Source organism: Cygnus olor, chromosome 24 (genome assembly GCF_009769625.2).
Source record: "Cygnus olor isolate bCygOlo1 chromosome 24, bCygOlo1.pri.v2, whole genome shotgun sequence".
Lineage (NCBI taxonomy): Eukaryota > Metazoa > Chordata > Aves > Anseriformes > Anatidae > Cygnus > Cygnus olor.
Genome location: NC_049192.1, coordinates 6,850,842 through 6,866,961, shown reverse-complemented (window position 1 = coordinate 6,866,961; position 16,120 = coordinate 6,850,842). Strand labels below are relative to the sequence as shown.

At 51.0% G+C, this 16,120-nt stretch overlaps 1 protein-coding gene across 5 annotated transcripts; it reads right to left on the bottom strand.

Moving 5' to 3' along the window:
- Positions 1 to 396: 396 nt before the first annotated feature.
- On the bottom strand, positions 397 to 4,778 carry CDKN1A (cyclin dependent kinase inhibitor 1A). Of its 5 annotated transcripts, none has more exons than XM_040536215.1 (3): positions 4,691 to 4,778; positions 2,288 to 2,698; positions 397 to 1,782 (listed from the first exon to the last, which is right to left on the bottom strand). In XM_040536215.1, exons 2-3 carry the CDS (start codon positions 2,688 to 2,690, stop codon positions 1,733 to 1,735), a joined length of 453 nt encoding a protein of 150 aa, XP_040392149.1. In that variant the 5' UTR covers positions 2,691 to 2,698; positions 4,691 to 4,778; the 3' UTR covers positions 397 to 1,732. The 5 variants fall into 5 exon arrangements, with proteins under 5 accessions (XP_040392149.1, XP_040392150.1, XP_040392153.1 ...); XM_040536216.1 differs by having other exon boundaries at positions 4,547 to 4,738; XM_040536219.1 differs by lacking the exon at positions 4,691 to 4,778 and adding an exon at positions 4,576 to 4,592.
- Positions 4,779 to 16,120: the final 11,342 nt, after the last annotated feature.

Sequence of the window (16,120 nt, the reverse complement as noted above, 5' to 3'; positions counted from 1 at the left end):
GGACACTGGATTCCACACTCAATTCCAATTTCCCAATTCTGCAATTGAACAGGGTTAAGTGGATGGGCTGGGGTGATGTTTTGCCCCACCACCACCCTTGAAAAACTCCCATCTCATGGCTTTGCATGGCTTTGATGTTTCAAGCCAAGACACCATCCAGTGCTATGACAGCCCCTTCCCACCTGGCTCCACATAAAGCACAGCTCCATGGTTGCTGCAGCTTCCATCCCTGCTCCCAGACAGACCAAAGACAGGCACAGCCCCCAGCGCAGGGTTGCATCCCTAAAGTAGTCCCCAGCCCATCCTACCAGGCAGGCACCTAGTCACCTCCCCCCACAGACCCTGCTCCCAGCTCATCACACAGCACAGTTATTTCCATTAATCCACAGCCACTGATTCCCTTACACAAGACAGGTGTTTATTCAGTTACAGGTGTTTATTCAGTTACATTTATAGACTGGTATTACCAGGTAGACCTGGTGTAGACAGGTATTTCCCCTCCCCCAGGCAGCCTTAATAGCATTTTTATAAATAAACATTTAGTGCTGGGAGCTTGCCAGCTTCATTGACAGCAAAGTGCATCATGGTACAAGGTGGGAGGTGGACCCCATCTCTACTCCACCTGGGACCATCTTGCGCCAGTTTCCAGAGTCCAAATGCAGCAGGGCAGGAAATGAACCCAGTAAAAGTGCTGAGACCTGGCAGCGCTGAGTCCCTCAAGAGCAGCGACATGTCCTGCAGCACCATGTGGCACTGCCAGGACATCCCCACATCCCAGAGACAACAGAAGCTGCTCACTCCACAGAGCCAGGCAAGGGTCCTCTCCCCCAGCTCCTTAATAGAAAAAAGTCCAGGAAAAGGCTACAACTTCTCTCAGCTTCATCCTCGCAGACAAGCAAGACTCCACCCCTCAAGCAGTCCCGCAGTGCCAGAGCAGCAGCTCTCCAGCCTAGTGTCAGCACTGAATGAGGCACAACAGGAGGGCAAACAGCACCACTCAAGCCAACAACACGATGAGGAAATGGGAGTTTGGGTCAGAGTTCAGAGCAACCCAAAGTCTTCCAGGCACTGCTGGCCCCACAGGGGCTGTGCTGGGGACCTCCAGCACATCACCCCTCTGGTGTCCATCGATAGCATCACAGAGCCACCCAGAGGAAGGGCTGTCCAGGTACCAGCACTTCCTTTCTGGGGGAAGGAGCAGCCCCCAGCATTGCTGTGCTTCCCCATGTGGGGGAAGGCTCACCAAGACATGTCCATCCTGCTGTGCCAGCACCACATGCCAGTGATGCTGTGTACTCTGTGCCAGGCTGTCCCACTGCTCTACAATCCATATTGGTGACCTTGATGAATTCTGGTGCCACAGAGCTGACATCCTCCATAGCTGGCCATCAGGCAGGGAAGAACCATGGTTGGACAGCAGGATAGTGCAAAAATGGTGCAAGGACAGTGCTTGGTCCTACCAACACAGGACAGAGGATAGACTTGGACGGTCCCACGTGCGCCCCTTCAGTCCTCTTCAATCCCTTTGGCAAGGCTGCAATCTTCAACATGGGCTCCTACTCTTCTTTATACATTGCACACAGTGAAGGTCCCTCAGGACCCCAGAGCTACTCATAAATAGGGAACTACAGACTCAACATTGCTTGATACACAGAACTTACACAGTACAGGGTGGGGGAAAGAGCCAGAGATACCCCCAGGGCACATCAGCATCTGTCCCAGATGGCAGCAGTCACAGCCTGGGCTTGTCATGGACAACCCTCCGCTTGGAGCTGTAGAAGTCTGGAGGGCAGGAAGAGAGGGTTGAAAAGTGCCTCCAGCCCATCATAAGCTTCCCATGGCAGCACCCAAAAACCCAGCCCAGGGGTGCTCCATCTTAGAGCCACCTACCAAAGCCATGAGTTCCAGGAGAGAACAGCCCATAGGCCTCCACCACCTCTTCTCCCAGCAGTGCTTGTTCTGAACTGTATTTTCACCCCTGATCCTGAGGACAGGCTCAGGTCATGGGAACTGAAGCCGATGAACTGTCCTGGGTCATTTTTAGTTACAAGACCTCCAACCCTGGTGTGAACTCACTGCCCACCCCTCAGCAACCAAAAGGAACCCCAGTCTACAGCCTTTCCCCTTGGAAGACAGGCTCCACTTCCCCAGGAAAGATGCATGAAGGGTGGTCCCATGGCCAGGAGTCAGACAAGGCTCTTGCACCTAATCCCCTCCACCTGTCCCTACCAGGATGGTCACGACACCAGCAATGACACTGAGTGCGCAGGGGGACACCAAAACTCACCTTTAATGGTGGTCTGCCCACGTTTCAAGTGCTGTGGAGAACCAGCCCTGCCAACCTCTGAGCTCCGCTGAGACGCCTCGGCATGAGACCCACCAAGACAGTCCTTAGATGGGACCTTGTGGGCCAAGGAGCTCCTGCTCTCGCTGCTGGTGGCCTTGCCAAGGCTGAGGACCTTCTGGGAAGGCTGCTCAGCCAGGAGTACTCTCTCCCACTTGAAGTGTCCTTCCAATGGTGTCTCTGTCTCAAAGTTGAAGTTCCAGCGGTGCTGAGCTTCTTCCAGGTGTTGCCTCAACAGGTCTTCAAAGTCATTCTGGAGCTGGTCGTGGTCCACAGGGCCAAAGAGGTTCCTGCACACCTTGCTACTGCACGGCACCTGCCCAGCCCTGCTCTGTGAGAGGGGCATCGTGGCAGCTGAGAGGAAAGCAGAGCAGGTTAGAGGGTGTTGGGTAAGCCATGAGCAAGCCCAAGGGCTGACACATCTACTGCCAGGGCAAAGCAGCCTGCAGCCAGGGTGGGACTTGCTGGGCAGCGAAACAGCCCAGAGTGGAGCCTCTATCTGCTAACACTCGTTTTGGTCTTTTAGTGGTGTCTTGGGCATAAGCTCAAACACAACTGAAGTCAAACACAGCCTGTAGTGATTCAGAGAGATGGGGAAATGTGCAAGTGTTGTCATTCCCCATACCTCTTCCAGCAGGTGAAGCCCTGCCGTGGCAGAGAATCCAGCACCTCAGTCTAAAACCCCACCACATTCCCATTTCCTTGCAGGCACAAAGACTCAGGCTGGCACGTGAAGTGCAAGTGAAGCAACCAGATGTTTTTCTGGCTAGTTTCTTCATCTCAAAAACCCAGGCTCAGTGGCAAGGAAGCCTTTTAAGCAGCTGCAAGAACATGCCACAAGTTTGACCACTTTTAACCAATTTGTCAACTGCAAGAAGCTGTTGGGTAACCAGGGACAAGACCCTGTTTGTTTTTTCCAAATTAATGCCAACAGCCTTGGCCTTCATGTTAAGTGGCAAAGGCTTCCTTTCCAAGCAACCTTCCCTGACATGTGTGGGGCTAACGGATCCCCTGCACCACCCACCATTGTGGGAGAAGCTTTGTTATCATAGCAAAACCAACACCATAGCAAAACCAACACCATTCTGGGATTAATGATTTTTGGAACTCAATCCCACTTTGGTAGCTGTGCTTACTAAATCTGGTTAAAAAAGGATTCACACACACACACAAAAAAAATCCCCGCATGCAAGACAGCTTTGCTATTTCTCACCCAACCTGGGATCCCCAAAGCCAGGACCCCAACAGACTCCCAGACGCGCACCCCTCCAGCCTTCCCCCAGGATAGGGGGTGAGCCTCCTGTCCCCAGCCCCAGCAGCTGGGAAGGTCTAGGGAAGATCTGTCCCAGCCCAGCTCCCCACCGCGCATCACCACCCACACAGCCGGCTCAGCACACCCAGGAGCTGCTGCAGGGCCCCCAGACGGGGCCGCCCCGACCCTCTGCCCTGCTCCCACACCACAGAGGGCATCCCCGAGTAAAAACAGAAGCGTAGCTTCCCATCCGCTGGCAGCCGGAGCGCGAGCAGGGTGACCTCATCGCGAGGCAAGTCCCAGCATGCCCAGGCAAGCCCCGGCAGGTACCGGGCAGGGGACGCGTTCCGACACCCGGCCCGGCCACCCTCAGCCCTGCCCGCCTCCGCCACGCCCCGAGGTCCCCATCCTCCGGCCGCGGCGGGGGCCCGGGTGCCACCACGCAGCTTCGGCCTGAGTCACGGCTGCGGGCGGCCGAACGCGGAAAGACCTGGGCCAGGTCGCCGTCCCCTCCCACGGCGGTGGCCCCGCTCCGCGGCCTCCCCAGCCCCACGGGCCGGGCCGGCAGGTGATGCGGGCGCGCGGCCGGACCTCGCCCGGCGAGGCTGCGAGGCCAAGGCGCCCCCGGGCGCGGCGAGCGACAACCCCCTCGCCCCCCTCCCGGCCCCGCAGGCACCTGCGGCACCGGGACCTGCCCGCTCCCGGTTCCACCCGCTCGCTGCGGGGGGATCCCGCACCCGGCAGCGGACGCGACGCTAAACCCGGGGAAGGGGCAAAGGACGCCGCGCTCACGGCGCCAACGGCCCGGAGTGGGGAAGGGGCTCCCGCTCCACCGCCCCCGGCTCGGCTGGGGCGAGGGATGCTCTGCGGCCCGTCGCCACCGGGGGGCGAGCGCCACCCGGCGTCGGGCCCCCCTAAACCCGGCCGCCACCCCCCCGCTCCCCCGTTACCGGCGCAGGGCCACCGCCCTCTCAGCAGCAGCTGCAGCGAGCTACTGCTGCTGCCGACACCGCCGCCTCCTGCCGCCCAACCCCGGCGAGCACCAGTGCCCGCGGGGCGATGCGGCCCGCACCGAGCGCCGCCGCCGCCCTCACCCTCGCGTCGCCGCTCCCGTCGCTGCCCGGTGCCGCTCGCCGCCCTTTATAGCGGGGCGGGGCGGGCCGGGGCGGCGCCTCCCGCCGCTCACGGCGTCTCCCGGGATTTCCCCCCCGCCCCCGCGTCTCGGCCCCACCCCGGCCCCGGCCCGGGGCGTCCGGGGGGATGCGGGGACTGCCAGACAGGGGACGCGGGGCGATGCGGGAACCCCCCCCATCAGCGGATGCAGGAACCGGGGGCCGCGGGGCCGCCCCCTTGCCAAGCAGGAGACGCGGGGATCTTCGGCAACGGCGTTTTTGCTGGATGGAGGGGGCTCCGCATCCCACCCCAGTCTTTCCTGGGCCGCTGGAGGGCGGAATTCAAATGGGAAGGGGAATGACGGAGTAACGCGGGGCGGCTCTCGCTGCCCGTCGGGTGTCCGGCTCGGGGGTGATGCTCCCCTGGTCCCCAGGCACTGCCCAGCCCTGTCCTTGGCTGCAGGCCTGCCCCTGGCCTCTCCTGCGGGATTTTCACCCAGAGGGCCGGGCTCTGCTCCGCCAGCGGAGCCCCTGCACAGGGCTGCACCAGCGAATAGTTTGGGGAAGCATCCGGTGGTCTGAGTCCTGCAGCTTCCCAGACAAGGGCGAGGAGGAGGAACAAGTCTGTGCATGTCCTGCAGGAAACTGTGGGAACTATCTGGAGGGATGTGTGGCTTATCTGGAAAATGCATCCAAGTTCACGCACACGAAAGGTCCAAAACCAGGGCAGCTTCCATTGGGGTTAAAGCAGAGAGCACCCACCCCTGTGCTGCGCCAGGGCCACCTCTGCCCCACAGCACCAGAGCCGATGCCCTCAGGGTCAGCTTGCCTGTGATGCACGGGGACGGGCTCTGCAGCACCCCGTCAGCATGACATAAGCTGCCCGGGCACCTTGGACATGATGATTTGGGCAGCAAGGGTGCAAACATAGTACTCTCCTTTGGGGTACAGTAAGATGACAGCACGATTTCAAGTGGCATACAAGGCCAGATTCAAGCTCTCATTTGCGGGCACTCCTCAAGGGCACCAGGCTGGTGGCTGCTGGGGGCTGAGCCTTCCCAGCAGCAGGACCCTCAGCATGCAAAAACCCCATGCATTTCCTGTCTGGACCAGCAGCTTCCCCCCAGCCCAAGCAGCCAGAGATTATGTTTGGGCATGTTTGGCTGGAGGCAGCCACGCACTGCAGCAGTATTTTCCAGTGCTGGTCCCCACTGCAGCACTGGGCCTGGCCAAGACATTTGTATTCAGGTCGGCTCCCTCTGGACAGGGATGGGATGGGGAGGAAAGGTCCCTGCAAGCCTCTTGGGAATGTGAAAGCATCCTAAATTAATATTGCACATTGCAGAAAATCTATCCTGGCATAGCTGGGGGCTGGACCCAAATGCTGCCAAATCACCGGAGTTTGATCCACTGTTAATGTTGTTGGGGCTCAGTGGGAGCCGCTGGAAGCTTGCTGTCCAGCACACACACAACTTAACAGGCTCCAGTGCTGTTTTTTGAGCCTCCCCTTCAGGCTGAAAACAAGCACAACAAATTCAACCTGTCCTCCTGTTTGTAATACACAGAGACAACAGGCAAACTGGAGCAGCCTTTCCTTGCAGGGAAGCCCGTTGTTTTCCCATGAGATTTTTGCTCCTGATTGCAGGAGCAGCTTCCAGCCCCACACTGCGTTTCACTGTGCATCAGCACCTCATTTCCTTGCCAACTGCCGGTGCTGCTCAAGCTGAAGTTCACTGGTTTACTTCCTCTGGATGTGCTGAAGATGTGCTCAGCACCAAAGGGAAGCCCAGCGCCGGCCCAACCACAGCAGTGGCGCAGTGTGCATCCTCCCACAGTAGTGCAGTCTCCAGCTGCCACTTGGGGCTCTTGGATGGAGAAGCACTTACAAAGAGGATGCTCACTGTTTAAGTGAGCTCTTTTTCATAAAAGACTCCCAAATACAAGGAAAAAAAAATACAAAGAAGAAAAAAAAGGAAAAAAAAAGAGAATGAGGCTGTCAAAGCTGGCAGCTTTTAAAGCAGCACCTGGTTGCCAGATGAAGGAGTGGGCTTGCTTTTGTGATCTGCAGCAAACTCCAGCAACTGCTGATGCAAGAGTGAGTGAGTGATGCTGCAGAGAGGGATTAGAGAAGTAAACTGATGTGAGACAATCAACCAACATGCTTGGCTGATGTGAATACCCCCAGCTACAGTTGGAGGGGCATGTTCCAGGACCAACCTAGCAAATGGCTCTGTAATGATGGCCAGGAAGTTTTGTTGGGATGGGCTTAGGGTCCCCAGGATGAGGGTGGCTCACTCCCTCAGGTCCCAGTGCTGGGATCAGTGGCTGAGCTACACCCGCGAGCTCTGGCCGTGTGGAGCCTGCACCCCAAGGGAGGCAGCAAAACAGCAGCTGTAGACACCTACGCATAGCGGGTTGTTGGAAATGGGAAGTGGGGAGAGAAACGGCGTCAGGGTCTGGGTCAGACAGTCCATGGTCAAGTCTGCAGTGGCATCATCAGAAAAAAAGGAAAAAAAAGTGTGATTAATACAGAAGGCAGTACAGGAACTAAAGAAAACCCCAAAGGTGACTCATGATGTTCAATCCCAACAACACGTAGGAGGAGGAGGAGGTCAGAGGCACAGCACTGGGGACCAAGAGTGGTGTGAGGACAGGCAGAGTGTTTCCTTCTCACCGTCCTTTTACAGCCACAGCATCAGAGCTGTCACCTCTCCTGTCCCAGCCTCACCCACTTGCCCCAAACCCCCATGGTGTGATCACGGGAGAATCCTTTCTTGCAATTTGCTTGCAAAACAGATCCTAAGGGCTGAAGGCAACATTGATATATTAAATTAATGCACATTTCATAACCTTCAAAGTATCCTTCTTCCAAGCCACTGAATGCACTTAAATACAGAAAGGCTGTTGCCATCTGGGATGGGAAATCCTTGGGAGCTTTTCCTCTCCACACAGCTCTCTGCAGGTAGGTCCCAGCAGATGTCAAGGAGAGAAGAAGCTGCTTCAGACATATGCAAATAATTATTCACAGTAGGCAGAGGTGCATGAGTCAGCCTGTGCTCAGTGCTGGGATGGCCGAGGCAGTGACAGGGGAGCATGCCCAGGCACATTTCCTCTGAGACCGAGTTTTGTCCTCTCCAGGGATGTGGTGAGCAGCACCCTGGTGCTGGGGGATGCAGAGGGAAGGGGGGAATAATCTGAGATGGGTGAAGAAATTGGGCTTCAAACACTGAGAATGGGGTAAGTTGGGAATTGCTGAGCCACAGGCATCTGCCTAAAGTAATCCTGACCCCAAACTGAAGAACGAAGCTGGCAAAACGTTGTGCCAGGAAAGGACCTCTTGGTGGGTGAGATGCTCAAGTCCAACCCCTACTCTTAACTGCTTTAAATGCACTTAGAGACCTACATGGGAGAATGTTATAAAGGCTGAATACAAAATGTCATTAATATATCAGCATGTGATTGACCTGGAAACATTTACCAAGGCAAAAGCCAGAGGTGATCATAAGAACCAAGTGATCCAGAGTTTTTCACCCAGCCATCCCCAGCAGCAGCAGCCGGGAGGCTGGTTTGGAAATCTGATGGTTGAAGGTGCAAGTGAAACAAGGTTTGTCAGAAAATTTAATATTCCTGTTAGAACAACCAAATTAGCTGGAAGAAACAGAAAAGTCCCAGGCAGATGAGCCTCCTTCAGGTCTTTTGGGATGAATTTTGCAATGACAGGTTAGGGCACACAGTGCTACTCTTCAAGGCAGGATAAACTCCAGCTCTACAAAAGCCTAAATTTCTGCCCACAGAAACAACTTGATAATGGGGAAACTGAGACCACCTCAACTGTTCTTTCACAATTTCTCCACGACCTAAAAGAAAGCCCCTTGATCAAATCTCCCCATGAAGAGCCCTGCATGCCCCAAAGAGCCCTCTCCCCTCTGCCAGGGGTTGTGACGTGGAGAGTGAGGACAAGCTCCTGGGCTTGGGTGTGCGGTCCTGCAAAATGCACCGCACAACACCCCAAAGATCAGCTGGGGCTGTCACCCACCTCCCATGGGGTATGAAACATCCTTTACTCATAAGAATACCCAAAGCAGGTGTGAAATCACCCAGCTCAGAAAAGCAGTGTTTGATATGCACTTAGTATAGGTGTAAGATGCTCAGCTGTAAACAAAGCCATGAATATGCAGGCACTAAAAACCTGCTTCAACAAGATTCAAATCTCGAAGATTTTATCATTATTATTATTATTATTATTATTATTATTATTATTATTATTATTATCTCTACTAACAAGCTTTTTTCTTTTAAGTATGAAATATGAAGGCTCTTAATGAAACACTCACGCTCCAGCAAAAGTCTAAATGAACCCAGTGTTCAGCTGAATGGCATTTATATCCTGGTGAAGGCTGTTTTCCCATCAGCTCTTTGAAGTGCCCAATTAAGTGATTTCATACTAATAGGATTTTCCCAGGAAAGAAAGACAAGAATGACAAAATGCTGAATGCTTGATTAACTCTGCCCCTAAAAGAACTTGGATCATGTTAATTGAGTGTTTTCCTGCCATATACAGCTCTCGTTTGCTCCATTTATGAAGGCATTTTGATGAGACACCAGACCCAGCAGAGTGGAAATAAGAGTCCCAGCAAGCACAAATGAGGGATGAGACAGTTCCTAAAACAAGGCTTTTGCACACTGGAAATATGCTGGGAGCTAGGCTATGAATTGTTCATTTCATTTAGCCCCTCACTCATTTTCATCCAAGAATGATTTTAGCCTCATTCATAGTCATTAACGTAATTGCTTCACTGACTTTCCATGAGCAGCTTGGAAACTTTTTGTTGGTTTTTGTTGTTGTTGTTGTTGTTTCGTTTTTTTTTTGTTGTTGTTTGTTTTTTGTTTTTTTCAACTGGCTGCAAAGGGCCTCATTGTTCATCATCCTGCAAGGGCAGCAGGGAGTACCTGGCTTCAAACCTCAGGCTTGTTTGAGTTGTTATCTGCTTGCTGCTTCCAGAGTCTGAAGTTCCCATTAGATGAAGAGGACTCCAAAGACGGGCCACAGCTAACAGCAGAGCCTTGCTCTGCCAAGAGTGCTTATACCCAGATATACCAGGACAGAGCCCAATTTTTGGCTCTTCAACACTTACCTTTTTGAAAAAATCATTGCAGGGAAAAAGGTCAATCCAGAATGTTCACAGATTCCCAGTCTCAAGCCAGCTTCTCCTGGCACACAAGCACGGCTTTCCGTCAAGGTGGCAGTGGGTGGGAGGATGACCAGGACCACTCCAGTCCTTCGGCATCTCCTGCTGCAGGCCCATGGATGTGGGAAGCTGGTGATCCATGCAACCTCCTCCCACCAGACAACACACGTACCACAGAGCTGCTAATGGAGGGTGCGTTTCTGTGCAAACCATGGATTTGCTTGAAATCCACCAGGAGCACAATCTGGCCCTTTATAGCCATGCATGAGAAGGATGTTACTATGGAGAGCTGTTGACTAACGCTTGCTCACAATGTGTGCTTTAAAAGCAATCCCTGATTCGGTGGAGCACTCTCCACCCAAAGCAGTCAAACAGAACGGCGCCTGTGAGAGAAGTGGCTCCACTCTCGATAGCTCTCGACACCCCGACCTGAGCTTGCCCATGCGGGAACCCCAAGCCACAGCTCTGGAGGATGTGTGTCAGCTTTCTCATCCTCTTCAGTAGTATCTCACCACGTGTCAGCATCTCTCCCCTTGTGTCACACCTTTCAGGAATCCACCATGGACAGGCAGACAGATGGCTGTCTTGCTGTCTTGCACAGTGACTCAGCTGCACAGTCCTGTACGGAGCAGAGGTTATGGGAGAGGACGGCTGTGTGTTTACAGCTTCCAATAAAGCTATTGGCAATGACACGACAACCGCCACTTTGGCGCCAGGGAAAGGCTTGGTTACACTTTCCTTTTTACGTGTCCATCATATACAGCAGCAATACACCCCAGATTGAGCCTCTGATGGCCTTGGTACTGAGCATGGGCACACAAAGCTGTGCCTGAGCTTGGTGGTGGGGATGGCGGAGTTCTGCCCATCTCCAGCAAACGAGGGTTTTCCTGGCGCTGATATAAACCTTTTTCCTTTTTGTTTCAGCCTCCCTCACTAGTTTCTCTGCCCTGTCTGTGAGAATTTACATTGAACCAGGGAAAGGAAATTTGCTGAATCTTGAAGCTGCTGTCAGTAATGCAACAGAGATGTTAAAAATATTCCATACTTACCTGCCAGCAGTGACCCTGTGCCAGAGCCCTTCCTGTCCTGCTGTAATAAACCTGGGCTTTGTAGAAGACCAAAAGATCTATAGACAACCGTAATATTCCTGAAAGACAGCAGGAGGGAGACAAAGAGAGGCTACGAAACAGGAAGCATGAAAACCTGACAACATCCATGCAATTGGTCAAAAAATACCTCACTGGTCCCTATCAAACCGACATGCTGCAGGGGAACTCCTGATACCAAAGCTGGTGAACATTCAACTGTGAGTTTCTGTGCAGGACATGTTAACCAGGCAACTAGAAGAATTAATATTGGCAGGAGCACCAGCATACCACACCTGAACCCTATCTCTTGCTGTGGAAACCTCCTCCCAAAAAGCTTATAATAGTAATGCATGAAAAGACTATCAATTCACCGCTTGCTAGCACCAGGAAGCACTGCGTCCAGCTGGACGGCGTTCTGCAGCAACCTACTGCGCCTTAATGTGACAGCAAATAATGTCAGTATTAGTCAGAAATGAGCGACTGCAAATATTTTAGAGCAAACAAGAACTCCAAATCTGTCTCCAGAAGTGGGGGAAACGCTGGGTGGAGCAGCAGAGCTTCCTCGCAGACACTGCTGTCAACATGCTCACGTAGTTTCCTGAATATTCATGAGCAAAGCAGCCTGTGCAAACGGCCGAGATAATGCTCCTCTCTCACAGCTGGCAGCAGTGATCTTACAGCCGGCTAAAAAAGTGACACCCAGGGTGACAAGGTGCCCCACCCTGATACTGCCGCTCCACCCTGATACTGCTGCTCCAGATGCAGAAGCTGCAGCTCTCCAAGGGCCTTTCCCACAAAGGCACACATCACAGGGCGCTGCACGATGACAGAGGTGCTACAATGGCTGGCAGCTTGGCTGCTTGCGCCGGGCACTGGTATGGCACTGCATCTGCTTCACAACTCAGCAGCACATTTGCGTGTTGACCATGGGCATGCCCAAGGCAGGTGGAGAACAGTCTTAATCTGATTGTACAAGGATTAATCCTAGGATAACGCAGGGAAGCTGTGGAGTAACACCACTGAAAGTGGTGGCAGAATGTGGCTGAGGATGGACACTTCCCTTTTTGGATTTACTCCCTAAAAAAAAAAAAAAAAAAGCAAAACAGCTATGGTCCTACAATCCTACTTTAAGGACCAAGTAGAAACACACCTCTTGAGTCAGTGTGAAGATTTGTTGAACTAATAGCTATGTCAGCTACTAAAACTATTAAATAATAGATGTATGAATCACTTGGGAACATAGCGTTCTTGTTGCATAGTCAATTTTATATTTGTCTGGATCTGCTGTTTTAGCCCACATTTGTTTGACCAACAAGAACAGGATATATATAATGGTAGTGCCTCAGCAACCCAGAACAGCTTGAGATTTCAGAAATGAAACAGAAAACTGATACAGTAACAGTATTTCTAGGAACTCAGAATGCTTTCTGCAAAGGCCGGCAGGTTGGGATTCTGCTTCAACCTCAGCAATTGTTTTATGAAATAACTTTAATAGTTTTCAAGTGAAAACTGTAGTTTGTCTATTTTTGGCAGGTTGAGTTGTGAAACTGGAGCTAGCTGCATTGCTGTGACAGGGAAACAGACCCTTTACGGCAGGTCTCTCTCATATGCCAGGTACTCTCCCCATGGGATCTAAGGTCAAACCTGAGCTACTGGAATTGCCCTTTGGCATTGTTTGCACAAGGGGTTGGCGCTCCCTTTTTTTTTTTCCCTTTTCTATTTAAGCGACACTGTGCTACATCAGCACCAAAGTAGGACATTTCATGATGGTGACTGTGACCCCAGGTTTTGGGGCACATTTTGAACACGGGTATGGGAACACTGATTAAGACCAGCAGAAATGGGAGAAAGTTGGTCAAATGTTCAGATGCTTTGTGGAAATTTATGTCACATGATGACAGGACACTGTGACATCCTGTGGTGATGGGACTGTAAGTCAAAGAGAGTAATACTGGAAATCTGTCTGAAAAGAAGTCATGTTAATAGCAAAAGAAACAGTGCAGAACTGCTAGGTACTCTTCACTTCCATTGGTGAATTCTGCTGACAGGTCTCCGAAGAAGTGCAGACGGATGAAATGCTTCACCTGCCAGTCAAGGCAATGTGAGCTGCTGCAGGATGACCCAACGGCACTGTGCATTTTTTCTGATGTTTTCTTTGACTCCAAACGACAAGAAATACAAGAACAGAGTACAAACGTGCCAGTGATTTCTCTCAGGAATATATTTTAGTTCTTGGTGGGGCTGGAGTACAGAGTAGCACAGCTCTAGAAATATGTTCATTTTGGAGACCTGCAGCAGCTCCCCAAATGTAGCTGCAACAGTTTTGCTAACTAGAATCCCTGTTACTACTTTAGAAGGCTGCAATTGCTCACCCAAGCATGAACCTGGCTAGCAGAACATATCTGAAGGCTGGTGGAACAGATACCATTAAAATAAAGTGTGTTTAACCTCTCCATTTCCTTAGTGCAAGACACATTCTTAAAATTATCTTCTCTGCCATAAGCAAAAAGCAGCATGTACATAAAAAGAAAAAAACATCCCTTTCTTAACAAAACCATTTGTAAACACTACTCTCCATAGGGACAGCGTGAGAAAAGAACAAACCACACATGAACACAGGGTAGTTACATAGTTTAAAATGCCTCCAGATGTGCTTAGATATTGCACTGATGTACATCTGAGGAACTCAGATAATACTAACCTCAGGATGTTTCCGACAGGCAAAAGAAGGAGTTGTAAACCTCTCCCCAAATTAGAAACACAGCTTTACACGTTAGCATGAGTACCATGAAACCAACCCTGTAACAGGTCAGAGTAGCAGATTCCCTCATCATCCTGGAGCTTTGGAGTGGTATCGTCTCAGAGGTTCCAGGTACAAGCCACCCCATTCTACCTAGGAATCACTGGACAGCGTGCTTGTCCTGTTCGCACCAGGGCAGATTGCTTAAGTGGCTCTTCCTGGTTTTAGTAATCTTTGTGGAGAGGCAAGGGATGTTCCTGGCACTAGAAAGTGAATGGAAATATTTCCTTGTGAATTTATTTTCAAAGCAGGCTTTTTAAACACAAGCCACAATGCTCTCTACCTGTAAATAGTGTTCCCAGTCTGGCTACCCTGTTACTGAAGCAAACTGAAAGACTTAAATTCAAGAACGCGCTCTTGAATTAAAAATAAGTGCTAATTATACCCTAGAAGGGCTGTACGCAGCTTAGCCTTTATAGGTTTCCCATTTTTCTCTAAAAGCTGCTGATTTTGTTCCCTGTCAAAAAAACCCACCTAATTAGATAAAAACAGTAGTATGATATCAAATAGTCCTGATCCACCTTCCTCATTCAAATGAGTAAAATATGAAGTCATCAACCTGAGACTGACAACTATTCCCAGTTCTGCAGTCCCTTGCGCGTGAAAACCACAATCTGCTTCTCCATAGTGCACACTATCTCCAGGGCTTCAGATTTTTACCCTCCTTCCTCATCATCAGCTAAAACTACTGAAGACTACTTGTCCCCTGCTGTTCCCTCCCCCAACTTAACCACAAGAGGAAGCGTGATGCCAGCAGAGACTGGCGCCCAGGCAACGAGAGGTGCAACCCTTCCACGAATGAAGCCCTGGTAGAAGCACATATTAAAAAAGGGAACACAGCTGTGTGTGGCACATGATATCACCTCAGCCCTTGGCTGTCTTTCATCTAACACAAACATCCCCAGAGGAGATGGTCTGACATTTTACTACCGAACTTGATTCTGAATCAGTAGCTGTCGGTCTGCAGGGCACGAGCGCCACCCAGCCACGAGGCCACCCTGACCTCTGCCGGGGGATCACAACAGTGCATGGCAGCAGCCCGCTCCAGCCTGCCCCTTCGAGGCTCAAAGCTCCACTTCAGCTTGGAGCCTGACACTTTCCATGAGCTCCAGCTGATACACAAGCTCCACTTTACCTGGAAGAGAACAGAACAGGCCATACCACCCGCCCCTTAAAGCGCTGCATCAAGAATTACAGGTCACATTTAAACTTCCACCTAGATCAGCAGCAGTTGTTTTCTGCTAGCAGCACTCCCCCACATAGGAATAATCACACTGTAAAATTAGCAGAGCTCATGCATCTAACTTTTAAGCTTCCTGCCCTCCACGTGTGAAGTGATTTTAGGCCTGTGTATGCCTTCTGCACAACCCACATCTTTCCTGCTTTTCTGTGAACACAAGGCTGCTTATGCTCATATGAGTTTGGGCCAGTGGTTCCATTAAACTCTTAGACAAGAGTACTAAGTAGTTGCAGAAAAATAAAAAGGATAGACACCATACACCAGGAGCCAAGCTTGCAACACATCTGGTGCCACTGACAACAACCTGCTTATTGCATATATAATCCCCTTTCACCTATGTCCTTTCTAGGCAGCCTGCAAAGCAACACAACTTCCTTCTAGCAGCTTTGAATCCAAAGTTGCTCTTGAATCCAAAGCTGCTGCCATAATCTTACCCCCAGGTGGATACAAGTGAAGGAAATTAAACACAAGGTTGGTTGGGTAGGATGGATTTAATCTAAATGCACATGATCAGAACTGATGTAGCTCATCTCTTGGATACAGAAAAAAGGAGCTATTAGGCAGTTTGGGAGCTCTCATTACATTTGAGCCATGCTATGGTTTTTACAGAGTAGACTCTTCATGCAAAGCCTGTTAATAGACCAACAGCTTCAAAACTGATATTTGCGTCTCAAGTTATTACCAATCCACATATAGGATGCAAGAAAAAAAACGTTATGAACTTTTCAAGCTCCAGTTAGTTTTCTGAGTAAGCATTACAGAACTCACCATTAGGCAAGAAGTCAAGCTGCCATTTTCTAAGCTCACTTAGGCAAGGGATAGGAAAATAGGCCCTGCCCATCCGAGATGTGAGACGGTATGGAACAAAGTCACAGTTTCAAATTAAATGGAGACAGTGACCTGCACTTTACAACCTGAACAGCATTTTTAACAGCTTACTGTTATAGGTGTGTTACGAGGAGATGTGGTGAATACAGGCTTTCTCCATACTGCAAAGTGCTTTTAACTGGAACCAGGATCCAACTCTAAGAACCAAGTGCATGTTCTGTAGTGCAAAGGTATAGCAGGTACTTGAGTTAAATACTGAACAACAAG